The 23,202-nt window shown below is 37.8% G+C and overlaps 2 protein-coding genes across 2 annotated transcripts; one reads left to right on the forward strand and one right to left on the reverse strand.

Annotated features, from left to right (window-relative positions):
* Nucleotides 1-652: 652 nt before the first annotated feature.
* On the forward strand, nucleotides 653-8,972 carry TMEM184C (transmembrane protein 184C; the record flags this gene model as incomplete). Its single annotated transcript, XM_009587743.1, has 9 exons — nucleotides 653-783; nucleotides 881-917; nucleotides 2,878-3,083; nucleotides 3,865-3,939; nucleotides 4,836-4,929; nucleotides 6,371-6,483; nucleotides 7,196-7,295; nucleotides 7,800-7,971; nucleotides 8,437-8,972. Coding segments are annotated over 9 exons (1,221 nt in total), but the record flags the coding sequence as incomplete, so codon positions are not given.
* A 3,700-nt stretch (nucleotides 8,973-12,672) lies between these two features.
* PRMT9 (protein arginine methyltransferase 9) lies at nucleotides 12,673-22,261 on the reverse strand (the record flags this gene model as incomplete). The annotated part of the gene is made up of 6 exons (XM_009587744.1): nucleotides 12,673-13,000; nucleotides 13,225-13,347; nucleotides 13,794-13,947; nucleotides 15,346-16,057; nucleotides 18,126-18,309; nucleotides 22,069-22,261. Coding segments are annotated over 6 exons (1,582 nt in total), but the record flags the coding sequence as incomplete, so codon positions are not given.
* Nucleotides 22,262-23,202: the final 941 nt, after the last annotated feature.

The raw sequence follows: 23,202 nt of genomic DNA on the forward strand, positions 1-23,202 counted from the left end.
ATTAACTCTACCCCAGCCAAAACCAGCACCCTCAGTTTTTGGTACTTAGGATTATTAATACAGTTATTTTTCAGAGAGTCTCGATTTAAAATCGTAGCCCTGTGTTTTAGCAAACACTGTATATTTTTATATATACATGCATATCTACGTCAGATTGTTAAATGAAACTAGTTGAAATTGATTGCTAGTTGGAACTTGATTTTAAAGCTAGAAATACTTTAAATCCACAAGCTTTCAGAAACTTTATAATGAAGCACTGAACTGAGACAAGTTCCAGACCTAAAGCAAGGAATCTGTTGTGGCTTTCAGTAAATTAAGTAATGAGCATTATTCTGTTCTTGTAGAACGCTTTGTGTTTATTGATGATGTTTTTGTTTGGTTCTGCAAGATTCCTCATCTTTTTCTTTTGAGGTTTTAAGTTTTACTCTAAGCCATATCAACAGATTGCAAGGGAGACTTTGGGATTTTGTGTATTTGAAAAGGAGAGTTAGAAAAACTAAACTTAATATTGGGATATGTACTTAATGTCCATCTTAAAACTTTATTCACAGTAAAAAAAAAAAAAGATAAATTATTTTTCTTGCTCTACTAGTAAAACTGTAAAGTATTAATACTGAAACTTTGGTCTTGCGTTCTTCTTTTTCTTTGCAAGGTTGGAATTCATACCAAGGCATGGTTTATCGCTGGGATATTTCTACTAATGACTATACCAATATCTCTCTGGGGAATACTACAACACTTAGTCCATTATACTCAACCTGAATTACAGAAACCAATAATAAGGTAACAGTTCACATTTTACTTGTGCTACAAATGTTGAATTTAATTCAGACTAAAAATACTTCTAGTAATATTAAATGTTCTTTTGTTATTGTAACAGGATTCTATGGATGGTGCCGATTTACAGTTTAGACAGTGTAAGTGTTCTCTTACTGTTAACAGCTCAATAAAATTCTGTTTGCTGTGGGAGTGAGGGAAAACAGTGTCACAGTTAGCAGAAACTATGCTGCATGGAGAGTCGTAGTCCTAGAAACTTCTGGGCATTCCTATTTATGGAGTACGTCAGAAGCATAGTTCTAGCGATATTACATTCTTCTTGTGGAGCTTGTGGGATCGCTTTTGCTAACCCTTCTTAACCCTGTCCTTGAGTATCGTTTATGACAGATGTGGAAAGGGGTACGACAAGAGCCTGCTTTTGGTCCTTCCAACTTCAGTAACAGCTGAACTGGAAACCAGACTGATTCAAGTACTGTCTCAAAATTCAGTGCCTTACCTTTCTTTTCTGAGTTAGGCTTAGTGCTAAAATTCTTCCTTTTTGCTTCAGGGGGCAAAGGGTAAGATCCCACAAAAAATCCACTTCTGAATACTTTTATGCGATAGATTCTATTGGCCATACCAGATACAGTTCATGTAAATACATCACCTGTGGAGATGATTTCAGCCCGAGCTAGGTAACACACTAAATCTGTGGGCTGACTAGGATGTGTGTTTACATGTTGTCATCATCTCTTGACATTGCAAATACTTCTGCTTCCCCCATAAAAGACAGCTTTCCAGGAACTTTTCCTTTGATTTTTCTCCCATCTCTTGAGTGTTTATAAAGTGTCACCCTTATGTATGTTCTCCTTTTTTTTTTTTTTTTTTTTTTTTTTTAAAGACTGCGATTTAGAGTATCTGAGAGTGAAGGAGCGTGGTGAAGAAAACAACATTATCTGTTTCCTGTGGGGAATATCAACTACCTTGGGTTGATATTTCAATTTCAAGTACAGAATTTTCCTTTGGAAGAAAATTACCTGCTAATTAAGTGAGCTCTAGCCAGGCATTCAGGGACATTTCTGACATACTAAAATCTTTCCCCAGACTCCTGGATCTTAAGGCCTTTGCTGCATATATGGTATCCTCCTAGAGTGCTTAATCTGAGCTGAACATAAAGTTCTCTTCTCAGATTCAAATACTGTATTCTCAGTTTACTAGATGCAGTATTACATCTTCCACAAAGGTGTTGCAGCATCTGTCATCTCTAGCATTTCTTAACTGTGATGAGGATGTGAAACATCTTCCTGTAGTTCTAGTAAGAAGGTCAGGGAAGGCACATTCGCTCTACTGCAACCTAGGGAAGCAAAGTAAACTCAGAAGACCTGCCTCTATTTAATGCCCCCTCACCCACCCCCACCCCTCCCCCCCGCAAAAAACAAAACAAAACAAAACAAAACCCTGTAGGACAGGTTGCACTGAACAGTGCAACAGCAGTGTGATACTCAAAATTAAAAATTGAAAGTTCTGACAGCTGATCCATAATCACAGTTTTGCAAAAAAATCACTTTTCTGTCTGAAATTCTGGTTTAGAGGGATGACTACCACTCTAAGGCTAATCTGCTGCTTTCTTCTGTATTTTTGAAACATGCCAGAACGAACATTTACACATTAGATACCAAAAGAAATCAACTTTATACTGACGGACTAAAAACTTAGTTCTCAAACCCATACTGACAATGAATATGTGAATTTCAGGAAACAGTTCTATCTTGTCTCCTCCTAACAGGAGTAGGTTATGTATAGGGAACCATCTCCTTAGTTACTTTTAAATGAAAGACTGAATTGTGTGGTCAAAGATACAGAGCATCTCTTGTGCAGTGCTTTAAGCGTGCTTCCATTTGAAGCAGCAGAGATGCAATCTGAAGTTCTACTTGTATTTTTAGAGAATGTTATTTTCTAGCGGTAGCATCACACTCTTATTAGCCAAATGCTTCAAGCCCTGTTTAATTAGTGCCTGCTGTCTAATGAAGTATTGGTTGCTGAACTAGCCAGCCAGTGTTGTCATTGGAATCACTTTTGTCTTTTTTGCATGTAACCTTTTGTGTACCTCTCTTCTTACAGTGGATAGCTTTGAAATACCCCAACATTGCAATATATGTGGATACATGTCGAGAATGCTATGAAGCTTATGTCATCTATAATTTTATGGTTTTTCTCTCAAATTATCTAACCAACCGGTACCCAAACCTCGTATTAATAATAGAAGCAAAAGATCAGCAGAGACATCTGCCGCCTCTATGTTGTTGTCCGTCGTGGGCTATGGGAGAGTGAGTATATGATGACATCTTAAAATTTTAAGCTGTTTTCATATTTAGTAGTATAACTGTTGTTGCTTGGCAGAGTCAGTGTATGGTTTGCATACACTTTGTTTATCAACTATGAACCCCTGCTGAAAGCAGCTGTGAACATGTTTTCATCCAGCTGTGAAACATCCTATAAATCGCACTTGGTTACTAAGACGCATTGACCTGGGTGGTGCTGAAGGAAACTTACTTATTTTTGAAAAATATTGGAAAGAGGTCTCCTTGAATTTGCTTCCTTTGCTAACATATAATATTTGCCAAAAACCTCATGTAGAATCACTGGTGGACCAGATAGCCTATTGCTTTTACTTCCACAGGTGAAGGACAAAAGGCCATATGCCCCTGAACTGTTTGTTTCTGCATGCTTAATCTGATAAGCATCTCTCTTAAGAGATTTTGATAAAGCTGTTTAAAATGTTAAAGACAAACTATGAATGTCAGTCATTCTTAAACATCTTCAAAAACAGTGAAAACTGCATTCTTTTTGCTTAGCCCAGCCAGAAGCTTTCCATGGCTAAAAGAAGTGAATCATTGAGTATTTCCTGTTATGTATCTATAGAAGTCTAGGTCTTTTGTGTATTGTGTATATACACGCTATATACTGTAGCATCTGGAGTCCTGGAAGCAGAAGTTGAAATTACCATGAAATAAAAATTTAGTTTAGTGAAACTACTGAGAACAGGTAACTTCCATAAGTGAATTGTCTTTAAGTTCTTGTACAATGAATTTTGTGTTTCTCTTGCAGAGTTTTATTATTTAGATGTAAACTGGGTGTTTTGCAGTACACGGTTGTCAGACCATTTACTACCATTATTGCTTTGTAAGTATGCTCATAAATAATTAATATTGATCTTCAGGATGTAATTTTGAGTTACACTGGAATTTTCATGCCTTTTGTATTGAATCAAGGCAGTTTGAAAGCAGACTCGTCGTGTTACATGCTAAATGGGTCTTGGCAATTTGAATCAACCTATGATTTCTTTATGACTTCTCTATAGCAAATGACTATTTGCAGAATTGAAATAATAAATACTTAATGCCTGCTGCTGAAAGCAGTGGAAGAAAATCTGAAGTACTGTTTATGTGAGAAAGACATTTTTATGATCTCTTAATTTTTAGAGTCTTTTTTTCCTCCTTCTCCCTTTTCTCATTGGCTTCAACAATTGGGTATTTTTAAAGTCAGGTTTCATGTAACTTTTAAAATTTTATTAAACTTTGCATGTGACAAGCCTGACTCTGTGCCTTCATACATATCATATCACCTGTTGTTATAAAGGAATAGCAGGCAGTTATGCATGTTGATGCTGAAAGCTTAAAACTTTGTATTGATGGTCATTACTGTTAATTCTGTGGGACTGTGGAAAAAGTTGCTACTCACAAAGAATATCCATATAGGTATTTATAATAGCTGTATGTGTTCTAACAGTTAAAAGCAAAACAGTTAAAAAAAAAAAAAGATGCTTAATTGTTGAATCCATTCAACAAAGGGATATGTTAACCCTGCATTCAAACACTATTGCTTCTATGGAAAATACAATACAAACTTCCTATTCCATATGCTGTTGGAAACTGATTCTTGTGCAGACCCCCCCAATGCCCATATTTGAGTACCAAAAGAGATTTTGGATTCTAACAGTTGATCGATGTAATGAAGATTTAGCACTTCAAGAAAGCTATCTTTTACTACATAGTGATTAACTCCAAAAATTCTTTCAGAATTTGTGAACTAGTGGGAGTGTATGATGAAGGAAACTTCAGCTTCAACAATGCTTGGACTTACTTGGTTATACTTAATAACATGTCACAGCTAGTGAGTATCCAGAGTACACCTTTCTGCTCTTTTAAGTCATCGTATTAGTATTATATGAATCTTCTATGTGAACTATTGACAGTAATTGGGTTAATGTCTGGTAATTCTTATGTGTAGAATATTTCCCACTGTAAGTCAAAGTTACTATCTGTTAAATACTATATATGCTGAATACTAGGAAAACAGATAATCTAAAACTTTTATTATTTTTACTACAAAGCTCCATAAAGCAATAAAGTGTCCCACCTCTCTACCCCAAACTATTTGATGGGTGAAGTGGTATGGCCCAGGCATGTTAGAGCTGCAGACTTGCCCCTCTGCAGAAGAGATGACTTCACTCACCCCTGTAGCTTCCTCCCAGCACACATAGAATCAGCAGTGGCTATGTTAAAAATACTGTGTTACAAGGCTGGTAACAACATTGACAGGAAAAAATGGAAATAGTGTGTGCAGTGGTAAGATTCTGGCCTATGTAACACCTTGTCTTGTTGGTTCACTGCCAGATGATGTCAGGATAAGGGTAAGATGTCAGCCCCTAGACTTGAAAGTTTCATTTTGAAGGTCAGGGATTGCATTTACTGGCTTGCTGGGAATGCAGAAGAATCATTTGCTGCTTCACCCAGGGCACATTACACATGAGCTATTGCAAGAGGAGAGAGCAGCAGCTCTGGCTCCTTGCTGCTTAGCCTTCTAGCCTCCAAGCTTCTTACTTCTCTTGGCAACAGCAGCAGGAGTCAGAACAGCATGACATCCCATCCGGAAAGGCTGTCCTCCTCCTACTGCCGTCTCCGTGTTTGATGGGTGAGTGTCACGGAAGGAGCTGTAACTGCTTTCTGCTGTGACAACAGTCCCAGCAGCAGCAGCACACACTTCTTCATATCCTGATTAATATGGTTGCTTAAGGAAACTTGGTAGTAAGTGGCTAGGAGAATGCGTGAAAAGGAGAGATCAATTCCTTAGGTTTGGCTATACATTAGTTCGGTTGCTTGCAGTTGTCATTAATAGGAAACTTGTTCAGATTTGCAGTGAAGATTGCACTCATTGCCTCATCTCTCATAAAGAGGCAACATTTGAGGTGTTCTTAACAGAAGCCTGAAAGAACACATGCTTTTTATGCCATTATCCCTGAAGGTGTGCTTGGCATTGAAAAGATTTTATGGGACCTTCTTATGCTTTGCTTTAGTGTGTAGATAATGACCTCAGTCTCTGTCTGCCAATATCATGCATTTCAGAAATAAAATTTCCAGAAAAAAAAAAAGTCTGCTTTAAAACAGTAAGGCAAAGATTCCATAAATCCAGAGCCTCTTTTCTAAAATAGATAGCTTTTTAAGTTTGTATCATACTGTGATATATTTTTTAACTGAAGAGATGCTGTAAAACAACTCCCTCACAAAATAAACAAGGATTTGAAAGCTTTTCTTCATTTTCTTTTCCGTGTTAGTTTGCTATGTATTGTCTGGTGCTGTTTTACAAAGTACTGCGTGAAGAACTGAACCCTATCCAACCTGTTGGCAAGTTCCTTTGCGTGAAGATGGTAGTTTTTGTTTCTTTCTGGTAAGTGAATTATTTACTCATTACTTCTTGCTCTCAGGGTGGATCATAAAAGAGCTAAAAAGGCTGGATTTGTTACTGAGGTTAGAGGCCTCAAAAAATCTACCCATAATCCTAGTGAAATGCTGTGAGAGGAAAAGGGTACTAGTACATTGGAAAGAGCAGTCTTGTTCACTTGAGATTATTTTTTAGACTTGCTATTTTGTAAGCTGATTCTCAAGAACATAATTTATTTTAGAATCTTCACTTGCAGTTATTTCAAAACAAAAAATTTTTTTTTTTTTAACTTTTTAAAGGAAAAAAAATTACTTTAACTTTTTCAAAATAAGTTACTGTAAGTTACTATAAATTACTATTTAAGCATTGCTCACACTTAGCTGCTAATGAGTGAATGCATTTGACTTTCTGAATGGTACTCTGTGGGCTGTAGTAATACCCTGAAAGAGAAGCAACTTGTTCTAATAACTAACTCATCTTTGGTTGTGTTCTCTGTTGGTCTTTAGGACCATGGATGAATGACATACATACCTTTTAAAGTCTGTTTTCCTCCTCTTAAAATCTAAATATATAAACAGTAAGTTTTTTGTAAGATTCTTCCTATGTACATACATATACATACATATGCATACATACAAACAGGCATTGTTTACCAGATTTGCTTGCAGGGTTTTTTTGCACTACTGTTACAATAATAATAAAAAAATAATCTTTATAGGCAAGCTGTGCTTATTGCATTGTTGGTGAAAGTTGGTGTTATTTCTGAGAAACACACCTGGGAATGGCAAAGTGTGGAAGCTGTGGCTACAGGCCTACAGGTAGGAGCAGACAGTTACTTCTTAAGAGGAATGGCTATATGTAGGATGACGTAGCTATCTCAAGCAAATATTGTCATGCTCACTTTAATTAACACAGGGTAGATTAGTACTGAATTTATTGTAAGTTGGGCTAAGTTTCACCCAGTCCCCCCAAGTGAGTTTTATGCTCAGCACTTCCATATCCATGTATTGGGTAGAAGGAATGTGCCCCAGTTAAATACTTCTGTTGGATATCCTTGCATTTCTTCTTGAAAGAATTCATTGTAGAGCTGCTGCTTGTTGAATATCCTCTTCCAGCAAGTAGGTCCATCAGGCAAGGACTGATTCCAAAATGTATGGCAGGCTCTCTGAAGCCTGCCAAGAATATCCTACCTCTGGTGGAAAAGTAGAAAAGTAGCTGATGCCGGTATCCCAAGGCAATTGCAGTCTCTCAATTGTAGAAGAAACCCAGGAACTATTTTTCTCCAGTTACGAATGATTAAGTCAATATCTCTCTCGTTGCAGGATTTTATCATTTGTGTTGAGATGTTCCTGGCTGCTATTGCGCATCACTACAGTTTTTCCTACAAACCTTATGTTCAAGAAGCTGAAGAAGGGTCATGCTTCGACTCTTTTCTTGCAATGTGGGATATTTCTGATATAAGGGCAGATATATCAGAACAGGTTCGAAATGTTGGTAAGTAACAGACAGATTTGTGTCATCTGTTAACAGTACATGTATTTCCAGCTTCATTTTACACTATTATCCATCTCTGTAGTACCTTGAGAACATTCCATACCAAATTAGTGGCAGCTGCATCCCTAGAGGATTTAATGGTTTATCTGGCACTTTGCTCTTTCCAGAACTCCTGACTGATTTAGAGTCTAGTTTTTAATTTTTTTTTTAAATAGATGGATCTCAGGGTAAGTTTCAGGTGTGTTAGGTAAAAGAGAGGGATGTCCTTTTTGGTTTTTTGTTTGTTTGTTTTTTAAATGGAAAGACATCCTTTTATTTATTAAAGCTAACAATGCCCATGTAAAGCTGTTATAAAACAAAGACTCATCTTCTAATTTAACATGCTTCTTTTAGAGTTGATGTGTTCAAAGACCTTGGTATAGTGCTGGAATTATTAAAAAGTATTTTCATTTGGCATAATTCTAGGAAGGACAGTTTTGGGCCAGCCAAGGAAAATGTTTTTTGCTGAGGATCATGAACAAAACGAGCATACAAGTTTACTGTCTTCATCTACTCAAGACCCAATTTCTGATGCTTCTTCAATGCCATCTTCACCTATGGGTCATTATCAGGGGTTTGGACACACTGTGACACCTCTTACAACACCAACGACAGCCCCTGCAGTTGATGGTATTTATAACACTTCTGCTATTCGAGATGCTGAGGAGTCACCTGAACTAGAGCACAATTTATCAGAGAAAGCTTTGGATAAAAGTTAGACTCACCTTTTCTTTGAATGTGTCAAGGAGTCCGTTATATACTTGCCACGCATGTTCTGTTAACAGGTACTATTAGTGATGAAAGTTGAAAAGCTACTGCGCAGACAGGAAGAGGATATGGCTGTAACTGACATCTGAATTCTGGATCTATAATGGATGTGAGTATCTGTGAGTACCCCATGAATATAAAACACGCACACTGTAAAGGTTTCTGCATAAATTTAAGAATCAACTCCTTAAACTGCTAAACACTTACACATCATGTCAAAATTACACTGACTTTTATTAATACAAAAGAAACATTTGAAAAAATACTCTTGCTCTTCTAAAGATGAAGTGTAAGTACTATTAGCAATGGGAAAACTTAATTTCAAGAATATAATTTAAGGAGGGCAGTAGCAAAAAGTGTTTGTATTAGTTTTGGTTGTCCTTTTACTGATGGTAACTTCCATACCCCAATGAGTGTGGACAAAATGGTAACTTCTGTACAGATGCCATCTTCTTCCTTTTCCTGCATAGTTAAGTAAAAACTCTTCATGAAGCTAATTATTACAGAGCATCAGTAAACAGTCTATACAAAGAAAGCATTCCCTACAGGCCTCACTATAAAATTCCATCCCCAGAACATATGGTTGGCGTATCTGTTGTCCTTGTACCTCATAATCTGTAAGTCTTTTACATTCACAAGAGACAGCCAGGATGATAGGTTTTGGATTAATACCTTACACTTGACTACTTTTTTCCTATCCTTCTAAAATAAAAATAATGGTTACTACTTTAAAATACATGGCAGGGGGGGAAATAAAGGATGTCAAAATGCAAGTAGAAAACAAAACTGATTTCTTTATTTTGGGCTGCAATAAATTCTTTAACACTTAAGTTTTTTTTAAGCTGTTAAAGCAGGATATCTTGACAATGTGTCGTAGTAATTTGTTCATAAATTTTTGTGTGTGTGTGATTATTGTATTATGCTTCTAGTATAGCCTGGATTCAAATGTAATAGTTGATTTTTTCCCCCCATCACCCCAGAAAAGACGTTTGCTAAGGTAAAACTAAGTAGCTAGTCTAATACTGGAGTTACTAGCATTAGATTTCAGACCAAGAAGTACACTTGTATCAAAACGTTATTTTGCAAAAACTGAGAAAATCAGAGGGGTATTGTTTTTATCCCATTACCAGATTTTTACTACTATTGCATGTTTGCAATCTGACCAAAAAAAAAAAAAAAACAAACCACCACCCCAATCCTAGAGTACTGACCTTTTAGGCGACATCTGAAGTTTCTTTCAGCATTGTTAGCATTTACAGGATAAATGTTTAACTTCTGGCTGTCACAGTAAATTCATTGTAAGTGCTTTTTTTTGCAGTACTAGTGTGATGTAAATATTGCGCCTTACTCACTAGGCTGCATATTTTATAGTTGACTATGTACTTGCTGTATCTGAAGTTAGTGGGAAAGTGCAAATCATAATTTTCAAGTTGCCAAGTCATTGCCTTTGTTGTAAATAAGCAATTAAAGATTTTATTTAAACTGTTCACCTTCTTTCAATTTGATTTACTGCTACAGTAATTTAAGAGTGTGAATGACACACAAATACAACTGTCCTCTTCATGGAAGAAGGGGATCTTAAGTATAACGAGTACAAGAGTTTGTGCTTTTGGTATTTTAAAGCTTGTACTGAAAAGGGAATTCTTGTTTGAGCTTATGAAGAATCAGAATCTGCTTATTTATGCTTGATTCCGGGTATCTCTTTCTCCATATAATAGCCATATTCTAAAAGGAAACAACTTGTAAAAGCTCACAACAACTGGGGACTTCAGTGCCCACTGTAGCCACCATTAGAAATAATGTGATTTTCTGCATGTATACAGGTAAAAAAGGGCATTAGTAGAAATAATATCTGAAGGATCAGAGCTGCTGGAAGCTAAGTAGCTACTGTGATCTAGCTTTTCAAAAACCTCACTCTGAAGAATTTTTTTTAATACTTGAAGTTATGTCTCTTTGGTGTAAAACTTAGGTAAGGTACAGAGAGGGGACTTTGATAGGAAAACAGCTAGTTAAGTGTCTTGGTTGCTTCTTTCATGGCATTTCTGGAAAGCTACTAGGTTATTTTATTATTACTCAGTTATTCCATGTGTATAGTATTCCTGCATTTTTTTTTCTGGGAGAGAAGTTATTTTTTCATTGCAGTAGCTCATAGGATCATACCTTTCCATTAAAGATTACTACTGAATTTCCAAAATAAATAGAAATCTTTCAAAGACACCTACCTTGTCTTTCGAAAACTACTACAACAGTATTCCACAGTATGATCTATCAAGTTTATATAAAAAGTTCATTTGCAAATACTCCTTCATCTTTATATTAACCATATTTGTTCCTCCATTGTTTTATGCCTAATCTTCTCCCAGCTTTTAATCAGAATTCTTAAAGATTGCTCTTGCCTTACTTAATACATTGCTTGAAAACTCAGTAATTGCCATTTTCAGCCCTTTACTTAGTCTCATTGAGTAAGGGTAGAATATGTCCTTAATTTTTCTTTAAGTCATTTTGCTGTCTTATTAATTGCTAAAAAGCTTAATAAATATGCGTAACCACTATTATTTAATGTTTTTGCTTTTATCAGAGGTCTTCCAGTGTGAGAAGCCTATACAGTTCTCTATAAAACTGCACTTCAGTGAAAATATCCTGTACCTACTAGGTTTAGTTGTGTCAGACAGTAACTTAGATTTTAGGGATCATGGTTTTGCTTGGGTTTTGGGGGGGGCGTTTTGTTTGTTTTTTTTAAGAGCAGCTGTTTTCTATCTAGTATGAAAAACCTCTGTCCTACTCTAATTCACTTACATTTTGTTATGCATTGTACCCCTTGGATAAAGGATGGTATCCAGTTACTTTATCTTCAGAAAACTTGACTTAGTCATTACCTCTGTTTTGAGAAAAAAAAAAATTGGAGACCTTTCCTCCACCCTTCTAGAATGAGCTTTATTACCGCAGTCTTATCAGGTGCAAGGTTCTGCTGCAGGCTAGGACAACCACAGCTCCAACAGTCCCTGAAGTGAAACCGACAACGCCTATCTGAAACATTTGACCTAATGAAGAGTGCATATGGATATTGCATGCAGTGAGATTCTAGAAATATTATTTGTGGATGGCTCTTTATGCAGACTCCTGTCAAGGAAAGATCACAGAAATGCCTCTTCTACATTGAAGAGAGAGCACAGTATAAAGAAACATCTTGCTAACAGTCTTCCTCATATTTCTACAAAGGTAGAATCAATGCTGAGTTAGAAGCTTTTGTTAGTCTTCCATTTGGATATAAATTTAATAGAAGGAAGTTATTACCTGCATTATAGCTACATGTAACGCTGTAGAAGAGATGCAGGAGTATTGTGGTGACTGATGTAATGTTTTCTACAACTTTCATGTAGACAAGAGTTCAGGCCCATTATATTACCAGAAATGAGTCTCAGAGGGCTTCTAAAAAGTTTAGTAGCTTTACCTTCCACTATACAACTTGAGTTACTTAACAGCACTCCTTTACAACTTTTTATAATTGTCTATGTGCAACACTAACTTGCAATACTGCAACGGGAATGGCGTTACAGTCCCTGCTACAAGGCTAAGATCCCAATACACTTCAGTAGGATGCTCTGGCAACTGAGAAGTGGAACCAGAGTTTGAGAAAGAAGGACTCTATCCTGAACAGCCACATCTGTTTGTTTCTGGTACAGGCATCTGGATGCTTATTTTCTTACTAGAGAAGATATGGTAGCAAGAGAAGTCTGTCCCACTGTTGTAGTCACTGCAATAGCTAGCAATCAGGTGTTTGCTGCAGTGAAGACAATACCTCCCCCAAACTGCTTGGTAAGATACCCTTACAGTGCAAGTTTTAGTCCATCAGTGGAACCCAAGTATCTACTATTAAAGCAATAAAGTAGTCTTTTTGATCAGTAGATAAAATTTAGACTTTAATATAAATTAACATCAGCGATGTTATGAACAGTTGATTTATGCATAAGTAATTAACCACAAATCAGTTTACACATGACATTCTTCACCATTTAACTGTAATGCTAATATTGCTTTTATGGTGTTGAACATCAAGCAGAAGTTCATCTCCAACCTGAACTTGGATGGGGTCATCAAGAACAACTGCAGCTTGTTTCCAGTGCGAGGACTCATCAGATGTATTCAAGCTATGGTCTTCATCTAGATGTATGTGATACCAGAAGGGAATTGCAGTGACTTGGCCAGACTTACAAATTTGTACCTACAAAGATGTAAAATACTAGTTTAACCAGTTACACCCTTTTCAAAGAAGTAAGAAAATAAAGTAGTTCAAACCATTTCAATCAAACGATTTCAATCTATTTCAGAGATGCCTGCAGACAAGTAAATTCTGTATTGAAATTTTCAGCCAAGGTGAGCAATTAATGAGCAGCTCTGCAGAACACCAGTTAAGCACACTTCTAACTTCATGTACACACAACTCACCTTCACTTCTCTGCTGGAGCTGTTCAACAGAGGGTTCATGAGATCTAGCCGTAAAAGCTCTGCTGGCTTGCTCAAGGGTAGACATGGTAACGTAGACAGATCCAAATACACACGAACAGGTACCTAAGAGTATATACCATAACTTAAGGCATCAATAGCCGTTAAAAAGTGAAAAGTTAAAAGACTTAATGCAAAAGTTTCTAGGAATTACTGTAATGCCTGTAAGAGACAGCCAAAATGCAAAATACACCCTTCTAATCCCTTTTGAAACGTGTTTGTTGGAATACAAGGTGATGAAGGCAAGCATAACAGCACAGTCACTCTCTGTACAGTAACATTGCATCTTTCATTACTCAGACAAAATTTCTCCCACACCAGTTCTAAAACAAATGTTACCCACTTTAGCTTATCTCAAGGTCTCAGTCTGGTCACATAAACCTCTCTTGATAACTTTAACAATATGAAAAAGTTTCAGCTCTTCAATTTTCTTGCAGTTTACACCAAAACTAAACAGCTAGACAGCTGCAGGCTTTGGAACTGTACCTGGAAGACACCCGCAAACTTCATACCTTGAATTGGTTGATAAAAGGGGCTATATTAAATCCAAGAGTTGGTTCTGTTCCTTGAACAGCACTCTCCAGTAACAGAGACTCTGATTCTACAAGCATCCCATATACCAACACATACTGTGGGAAAATCTTCCCTCCGCTGTGAAGTAAACATCTGTAAAATGAGAGAGATTTCACCTCTAAAGCATATAATTCAACAGTAATGAAACAACATTAACTACATTTAAGAAAGGCACACTAGTTCTTCCTCTCAAGTCAAGTGCTTATAAGCATTTGAGTTTGATCCCATCTGACCAGACAGCTGTATCATACAAAAAAGGAAAACTTGTCACATAATACTAGAACTATGGAACTAAGTAATCTTTACTCAGTGTCTGTATCGGAAACGGTGGTCTTTCAAGATGAAGATAGTGGAATTTATTCATAGCACCAGCATCTAATACTGAAGGACTGGCAGAAATGCTTCATAAAACTGGAAGTCAGGAAGTACATGCTGTTGGGGGGCACTGGTTAAGGAGGCAGCATACCCATAGGGAAACAACACCTGATGGGTATTTAAGTCATCCTTCTTTAACTGTTTAACTAAAGTTGACAGCAATACAGGAGACACCATTTTTTTCTGAAAAAAGAACTGAGCCTTGCTTGGTCTCTTGCTATAGAATATCACACTGTTGAGAGCAGCAACATGATAGAAGCTTTCATTCAGCATAATATCAAACACCTCCAATTCAATACAGGTTGTTTTAGGTTTCCTTTTCTTATAGCAGGCCTCTTACCATAGGAATTTGGGTAGCTAAGTAGTATGCTACTGAATGTATTTTCATGCCAACAGATTGGAGTCTGCATATGACAAAAGTCAGAGTAATTTCCCATTTGTTCTTACAGCAAAAAGCTTTTCAAGTCATCCAAAGATTTATTCAAAACTTAAAAAAGGTAATGAACATAAATCATCTGGAATATTCTGCCATCATTAAGCATGAAGATGAGCAGAGAAGACTCCCTAACACCACAAAACGGGATAAACCCATTTCACATTTACTTTTTTTGCTACCCATTTCCATTATCTTATTTCTCTTGCTCTGCATTCCTTCCCAACCTTCCTGCCGTGGGTAACAGCTAGCTTTGTTGCTGCCTCCCTGGCTGTTCTAACACCACGTGTTTGTCTTTTAGAAGTACCAGTTTGTTCCAGCAGCAGTTTGACATGTACATGAATCTGGGGTTTTCTAACCTTGCACTAAAAGCTACCTCAGTTATTACTAAGGTGCTGGCTATCCTGGGAACTTCCGACAGACCAAGCAATAAGAGCTTCCATTCATATTATTGCATACGAAATATAAAGACAACTATAAAAGTGAAATCTTTTTTTTTAAGAGATGTATGTATACAATGGTCACACCAGAAACACTCTGGGAGGTTCAATCTGTTCAGAAAACAAGCTTTTCCTACTCTACAGAACCAACATGACAGTAATTTTGAAGTTAGAAGGAATATTTTCAAAAATTTTCAGAAAATTAAGGATTCCTAGGAATACTTTTGTCCGTTTATACTGTACCTGGATATTGCAGCCTTTTCCATCACCTCCTGCTGGATTAAACCTGATGTCTCTATAACATCCAAGATAATAATACTCCACAATTTGTCCGATTTGGGTCTCTGTAGCACCACACTTTCATCTTCTAAGTGGCTAAGCCAAAACTCTAATGTTTCCTTAGGGAAATGGTTAGCTTCTGAAATTACATTAAGTGCTGCTTGATGCTGTTCTTTCTCAATAGAACTGTAGGCTCTAACCGGTCCAAGTTTGCCAGCTATAATTGGCAGGATGGAGAAGCCTTCAGATACATCTAAAATGTACAAAGGATCAGGAGCCACATCTAGAGAGCTCTTGTTTTGACTCTCTTGGAGGTTCATCCCACTGCCATGTCCATCAACATCCATGGACTGCAAGTCCTTACTTGGATTTAATGACAACAGCACTTTGCCCATGGCAGCTTTAAAGCATTCGTGGTATGGTACATTGTTCAGGAGGGCTACTTCTGTGGATTCCAACACACATACTTGACTGTTGCCATCATGTTTGCTAGTCGTCTGAAGACCGGCCAGAGCATTACATAATTCAGCCTCATTGCCCAAACTCAGTGTGTCGTCTTTGTCACTGAAGTCCATCCTACACTCTGAAGTCAAAGAAGAAATCTTCTGGATCTTCAAGTAGCAGTCTTGGCAGCAAACTTCCATCATCACAGTATCTCCAGTCTTCACACAATAATCTTGGCAAAACAGCACAAAAAAGTCGTATCAGTTTCTTTACAGAAAACATCAGTGAAGCAGCCACACAGTGCTTTAAGGGAAAAAAAAGCGCATTATCTCATTTCTTCATTATTTGTTACCAGCGTGTATGAAAGAATTGTTCTAGTCTGTGGCCCACGAGTTAAAATCTGCGATTGTGCATTAACATTTGCCTTAAACTGTCCCACACTAGGCAAAATTAATTTGTTCTCAAAATAAACCTTTCTGTGATAAATAGATACTACTTTAAGAGTTCTGTCAACAGCAGAGGGGAACAAAAACATACTGGTAAAATTGCTTTTGCTATAAAATGCTAAATATTAAATATTTACATTTTAATACCTCCTGTAGACAAAGGTAAATCGTAGTTACAGGAAATACAATAGCTACAGTTTAGAAAGGATAACTTATTCAAGGTAAATTTTACTGAAGCATTTATGGTGTACAGCTCAAGATGGTCTTTGGATACTCTCTGTGTATGTTCTAAGTAAATCCACTGATACAGACTAGAATTTCAAAACAAAAATGCTCTAGTTTGACAAACATTTCTTTCAATGGCAACGTAGGTTAGAATAGTCTCTTCCCTCCCCTACGCTTTCAGTTGAACCAGTTTACAGCACAGCTGCCCCTACTGTCTATCGATACTAACTTAGGAAGAGCTGTGGACTACCCCAAGGGTAGAGAGGCCTTACAGAGAGATCTGGATAGACTAGAGAGCTGGGCAATTACCAACCATATGAAATTTAACAAGAGCAAGTGCCAGATTCTCCACCTGGGACAGGGTAATCCTGGTTATACGTAAAATTTGGGGGACAAGAGGCTGGAAAGCAGCCTGTAGAAAGACAGCTGGTGATTTTGGAGTCAGCAGTGTGCCCTGACAGCAAAAAGGGCCAACCGGGTCCTGGGGTGCATCAAGCACAGCATAGCTAGCCGGTCGAGGGAGGTGACTGTCCCACTCTACACTGCACTGGTGCAGCCCCACCTTGAGTACTGTGTGCAGTTTTGGGCACCTCAATATAAGAAGGACATCAAACTATTTGAGTGTATCCAGAGGAGGGTGACCAAGACGGTAAAAGGCCTGGAGGGCGAGACTTATGAGGAGCAGCTGAGGTCACTTGGTTGGTTCAGCTTGAAGAAGAGAAAGCTGAAGGGTGACCTCATCACAGTCTACAACTTCCTCAAGGGGGCAACGGAGGGGCTGTTGCTGATATCCTCTCTCTGATGACCAGCGACAGGACACAAGTAAATGGTATGAAGCTGCATCAGGGGAAGTTCAGACTGGACATTACGAAAAGGTTCTTCGCTGAGATGATGGTCAGTCACTGGACCAGGCTCCCGAGGGAAGTGGTCACAGCACAGCCTTTCAGAGTTCAAGGAGCGTCTGGACAACGCTCTTAAGTCATGCAAGTCCTGCGAGGAGCAGGGAGTTGAACTCGATGATCCTTATGGGTCCCTTCCAACTCAAGATATTCTAAGAATCTATGAAATGGGAGAATAGAAAATGGGTGAATGGAGAGTAGAGGCTGCTGGAAATGACACTGCCACTGTTTGTGTGTGGGGAACAGTATTCAAGTTGAGTCCAAAAAGGGGGTGAGGGGTAGGCAGGAATGTTTAGTTTTGTTTCTGTGGCAGGAGCAGCTAGCAATTCCTACCTCACCTCCCCAACCTCCCTTTCACAAGTCCCATCTTGACTAAGTAGACCCAGTCAGCAGCCCCACTTTTTGGAGTTGCTCCACAACGCATATAGAATTCAGTATAGAATTGCTCCACAATTCAGTACAGAAAAAAACCCAACTTAATAAAAAGCGTTCTCCCAAATCTTAAGCAGATCCCTTACCTGCTTCATAGCAGAGTCCCACTAACAAGCCCTGATACAGGGACTGTGCACTACAGTCCAGAAACACGATCAGGAACCACCTCACAGCTACTTGCTGTTGAACTTGTCCTAAACCTATTTGCTGCCACTTCCTAATCTCTGAGCTCTAACTAGCTCAAAACCAAAATGAAACCAAGTTAATGTACGGCAACAAGAAAATCCACAGGACGTACCAAGGAGGCCCTGCACAGGATAGACTGCCTGCTCCCAGCAAGTTTCCTCACTGGGACTTGTAGATAGAGCGTGCTCGTCATCAAGCTGTAGTACAAACCACACCACAATAGCATCTAGTATTCCTCCTTCAGTGACTGGCAGGCTGAGCTTCCAGGGCTTTCTAGCTGCAAGGCTTTTCAGCTCCTGACCAAAGTGGAAAGAGAGAAAAAGTATGAGAGTTTCTTTCCATAAATAAAAAGTGTTTTTTATTACACTACGTCACCCAAATTTCTGCACCAATCCATGAGGACACCCATCAGAAACCTGAAGTTAACAAGCCGCTACAATACCAATTATCATCATCAGTACTCACTAGCATAGGAACTGTCTTCCCACATGCAAGTGCAATTACCCACATGACCAACCTGCATCCATCAGCCATTAGAGCAAACATGCCTACATCTACGAACATACATATTTAAAAACACTGAAAACTGCAAGAAAGGCTTTAGACTGGCAAGGCTTGCCTTATGAGAAGTAATAAAAACAGAGCCAGTCTTTTGGGCTGGATTCAAGCCAATGCTTAGGCACACGCTTCACTTAAAACCTGTGTTCAATCAGTTCTAGAAATATTGTGTGTAAGCATTGAATTCACTTGAACAGAGGTTTGGCAAAATCATTACAAAAACACCAAGTCAAACATCTTTGAGGATACTTTCTTTGCTACCTGGGCTATAGGCTTTGTGTAAAAGCTCAGGCATGTACCATTTCACTACTGGGAAAAACTAAGATCTTCTCTAAAGGGTTCAGGTTATAAATTCTCCAATACTCCTAAAAAGTTTTGAATATGTAACAGGAATTAAGTCTTCTTCCATGTACAATTTATTTTCCTCAGTAATTACTTTCTGCTACCAACATTCACAAACGTAAAAGGCTCAGCTCTAATGTCTTGGACAGTTCTGGCATAAACCGATCAGAAGTCAAGCACAAGGGACCAAAGATTCTCTTAGTCACAATCATTCTGCTTAGTAACAGCCTTTCCTGAACATTTATCAGCTTCCTGATCTGCTTATGTCAACATTTGTCCTCTTTAAGTTTCAATCTTAAAATACACAGGGCAAAAGAGAAGTTCCATTCTAAGAACATGAGTAGCTCTCACATGCTGCATTTTTTATTTTTCCCTCTTTATTCTCATTCTGTGTTCTCTAAGAGTTGGTCTACCTCTCTTCTCACACTGATGGCTGAACAATGCACATCTTAATATGAACTTTATTAACATCCAGTAATTTTAAGATCTCACTGTTCTTCAATAAAACTGCTTTGCTGCTCGTCATTTTTTCTGTACATCCTCAACTGGAGAGAAAAAGAATAAGTTGAAGCTTTGCTGGCAAGTAAGCCCCTTGAAGCAAGACAGCAAGACCACAAGCATGCATCTGTTTCTCGGTTTCTGGGAAGTTATAGCTGTTTAGAAGTGTACTTGATATTAAAAATATTTTTCCTGATTATTCCTCAAAAGCAGCAGGCTCAAGGTTCTCATCCACTGGTTGTAATAACAGTAGTGTTACATCCCTATTTTGTGGTACACAACGCTTAAAAACCCACTTGAAGGCAATTATTTCAGCTTTCCCTGCTCTCTACCATGCTGCTTATCCCATATTTATTCCTCACATTTGTCCACTGCATAAACTTTTTTCTATTATTTATGACAGTTACAGACTCGAACAGCTCTAGCACATCAGGACAGCAATTTATCAACAAGTGTAGTTAAAGAGACAGCAAAGAAAATAAAACAAAGATGCAGGAATAGGCAGTAAAAAACCAAAATGATGCTATGCCACATATATCCTCTGAATGAGAAAAAGATAACTTGGATTTAAAAAACAATAAATGGTATTACAAATAGAAGGAAAAACTATAGAAAGAATGCAGTTATGAAGTTTCCTATGTCTTGCTAGAATTTCTCAAATATTCCACACAGTAACTTCTCATGAAAATTAGAAGGAGCCAGTATTTGTAATTGTTGGCAAGAGCACAGTTCCTTTAGGGCCTGAAAGTGAGACTGAGCTTTAATTACTGGCTGCTGAGGTAAACACTCACTTCCACTCCCAGTGGCACTGATCTGCTGCCAGCAAACATGTACACGGGTACTACCTGGCTAGGTGCAAGTGTTTGCAGCCTGTAATTATAGCCACATCTCGTTCCCCTGCCTGGGAGGAACTGAGCTGCTGCTGCTAATAACAGCAGTAATAAAGTAATCAGCATAACTCAGCTGCTTTTTTTTGTTTATTTGGATTTTTTGTTTAATTTTGACTTATTATCATTATTTCTCTGATCTGTACTGATGCCTTTGAAGCCTCCTACAACTCAGTTTGAGAAACACTGTTGTACCGTATTTTAAGGCTTTTTCTCAGTTCTGTCAGTTTAGGTCTGGATAGCTAGTACAAGCAGAATAAATGCAACATCCCTCTCATTCTTTTAAAGACAAGTTTAGAAAATGGGTCTTTGAAGTTACCTTACTAGTGCTAAGTGATTTCTTATCTGAATTTCAATCTTTAGTAGGTAATTCTGCTACTGTTTGTAAGTATAGCAGGTTTTTTTATTCCAATAGGAGCACAGACAATTTGTCTTTTTTATTTTTTAGCTGCACTGATTGAAAATCCAGGTGTGACCATGACAAAACAAAAAAAACCAAACAAAACCCCAGGTTGAAAGTAACCCACTCATGTTTGCAACTGCCATATTTGTCCAGTGACAAAGTAACAACAAACAGTAACCAATGATTCCAAATAAATTAATTGCATTTCTTCCCTTTACCTTTACTTATGGTATCTTACCATTTCATGACAGGAACACTCCATTAGTCTAACTGAAACTTCAAAGGAGCCGTTCTGAAACACTGTTTAAAGAGTAACACTGTTCTTTACTCTTTAAAATTATCTTTACATGCCTGCCAGCAGGCAGATGCTTAAGAGTAGGCATCTCTCAGATGAGAGTAATAGTTTCTTATTGATGCTAGAAGCAGAAGCAACATTAGGTCACAGAGAAATCGCTCCCAGTAGCATACTGAAGAGCCTTGTCTTACTTCATTTTTAATCTCAGGATGTCAGACAAGCCAACTAGGAAAAGCTATTGATTCAGAAACACTGCAATTCCTGGCCAAGCAGTAGCCAAGAATAATTTCGTTTATATAACAGAATCTATTTTAAGCTCTGACTCAATGCTAACTCCTCACCACAGGTCAATGAGCAAGAAACACACCAGAGATCAGATGTATCATCTTTTTAGCATGCTCAGCTGTGAGTGGCTGAGGTCCTTGCCTTACAGTTCAGGCCTATTTAGTATATGCATACAAATGAATATTGTGCAAAATACACAGAATAATGCTACCATATTTTAGAATGCCATATTACAGAAATACCATAAGACACCAGAGGAACTGAAAGGTGGAATCAAACTGGGTGAATAGGGCAAGATAATTTCTTCATCTCCCCTCTTTTACACTTACCCATCAACACTTAGAGACATTTTTATGCCAGATGTAAAATATGTCCTCTCTCTTTTGTCTTCAAGAGTTTCTTGAAGATTCTAACTTTAGAGGCATAAAATAAGTCAGCCCCACAACTGCATAAATCATTTAAGACAGATCTATTGCATTCTTCCTCCCCCTCCCTTTACTGAGGCTGGCAGTCGTTTGATCCTATGGTGAGCTAGTTTAGTTCCCTAAAGTATGCCAAACAAACAAAAAACTCCACCTTCAGAAACTCATAGACTGTGATCTGATGAATCACATCACCACACAACCAGACAAGTATCAAAACCAGCAGAGGATTTCAGGGCAGCCCTGCCAACTTTGCACTTGTGAACTGTTCTGAAATTGAACCCGGAAAGCAAATAAGATATGAGGCTCTCATTATTCATAAAGAGATTACTTATAAAGGACGTAAAAAAAAAAAAAATCATTACCTGCAGATTGTTGAAATCTACTGTCATTACTTGACAGGGTTCTGTCAGAGGTACGTAACCTCCAGGAATACGACTGAGCTTCTCGGTGGTGTAAGGTTCAACAGTTTCCTCTGAACCAGCAGAAGCATATGTTGGACTAAAGAACTGCACTGAATTTGACAAGTGCACACCAGCAACTTCTTGCGTTCCCACTCTGGGAGTAAAGGAAAAAAGGGAAGAAATGAAACTCCAAATAATTTGACAAAAAAACCCAAAGGAAATTCTCTGCAGGCTAGCTAAGTATTTTTAAATGCACAGAGTGTAAGAATAGAAAAACTGAAAAAGTAATAAAACAATTCTGTGGGGTTTTTGTTATGTTCAGAGCAGCTCTAAAGCACAGAAAATGCACATCACTTTCATGAATCAGAACTGAATGCTGTCACTAGAAACTGAGAAAAAGCCCAATATGTCATTTGTCAAAGGCCATGGACTTTTGCCCCCTTAAGTACAACTCATTGAGTCTTGAAGAGAACTAGAAAGAAGAATATACCCTGTGATAATACGAACAAATAAAGCTTTTCTGCTGCTGCTGCATTGGACAGATAATGAAGGTGTTTCTTCCAGGTGAACAGAATAATCAGAACAAAGACAGATAGATAGATATGCAATAGCAAAATGCATTTTTGGAGTGGAGTCTCTTTGACATAAAACTTTCATTTTGCAATACCTTTATGTATTTATCAAGCGCAATCTATGCAGAATAAGGCATTTTTCATAGCTGCAAAGAAAGTCTCAGCGTTGATTTCTTGGTGCAAAAAGGCTTTGACAACTCAGAATACATGTATCCTCTCTCGTCAGAAGATCAATTAGGTTTTTGGAAAACAACCTTATACAAAAAGCTTCAAAGAAAAAAGAATGCTATAACTGCTTTAAAACAATTACTTATATACACTGTCCATCTCTTAGGTTTGTGGACTTAAGATATATTCTCATTTTCAAAGTACGAGTCAGGAAGTTACATGAGACGAGTCTTGCACAAGCTACACTTTAGATTATTCTGAAAAAGTACATTTGTCTGTGAACGATTTAGTCCTTCCCGTTTAAGTGACAGCTATCAAGCAAATCTACATTCTTATAGTGAGATCTAGCACTCAG

Source organism: Fulmarus glacialis, unplaced genomic scaffold, assembly GCF_000690835.1.
Source record: "Fulmarus glacialis isolate BGI_N327 unplaced genomic scaffold, ASM69083v1 Scaffold591, whole genome shotgun sequence".
Taxonomy (NCBI): domain Eukaryota; kingdom Metazoa; phylum Chordata; class Aves; order Procellariiformes; family Procellariidae; genus Fulmarus; species Fulmarus glacialis.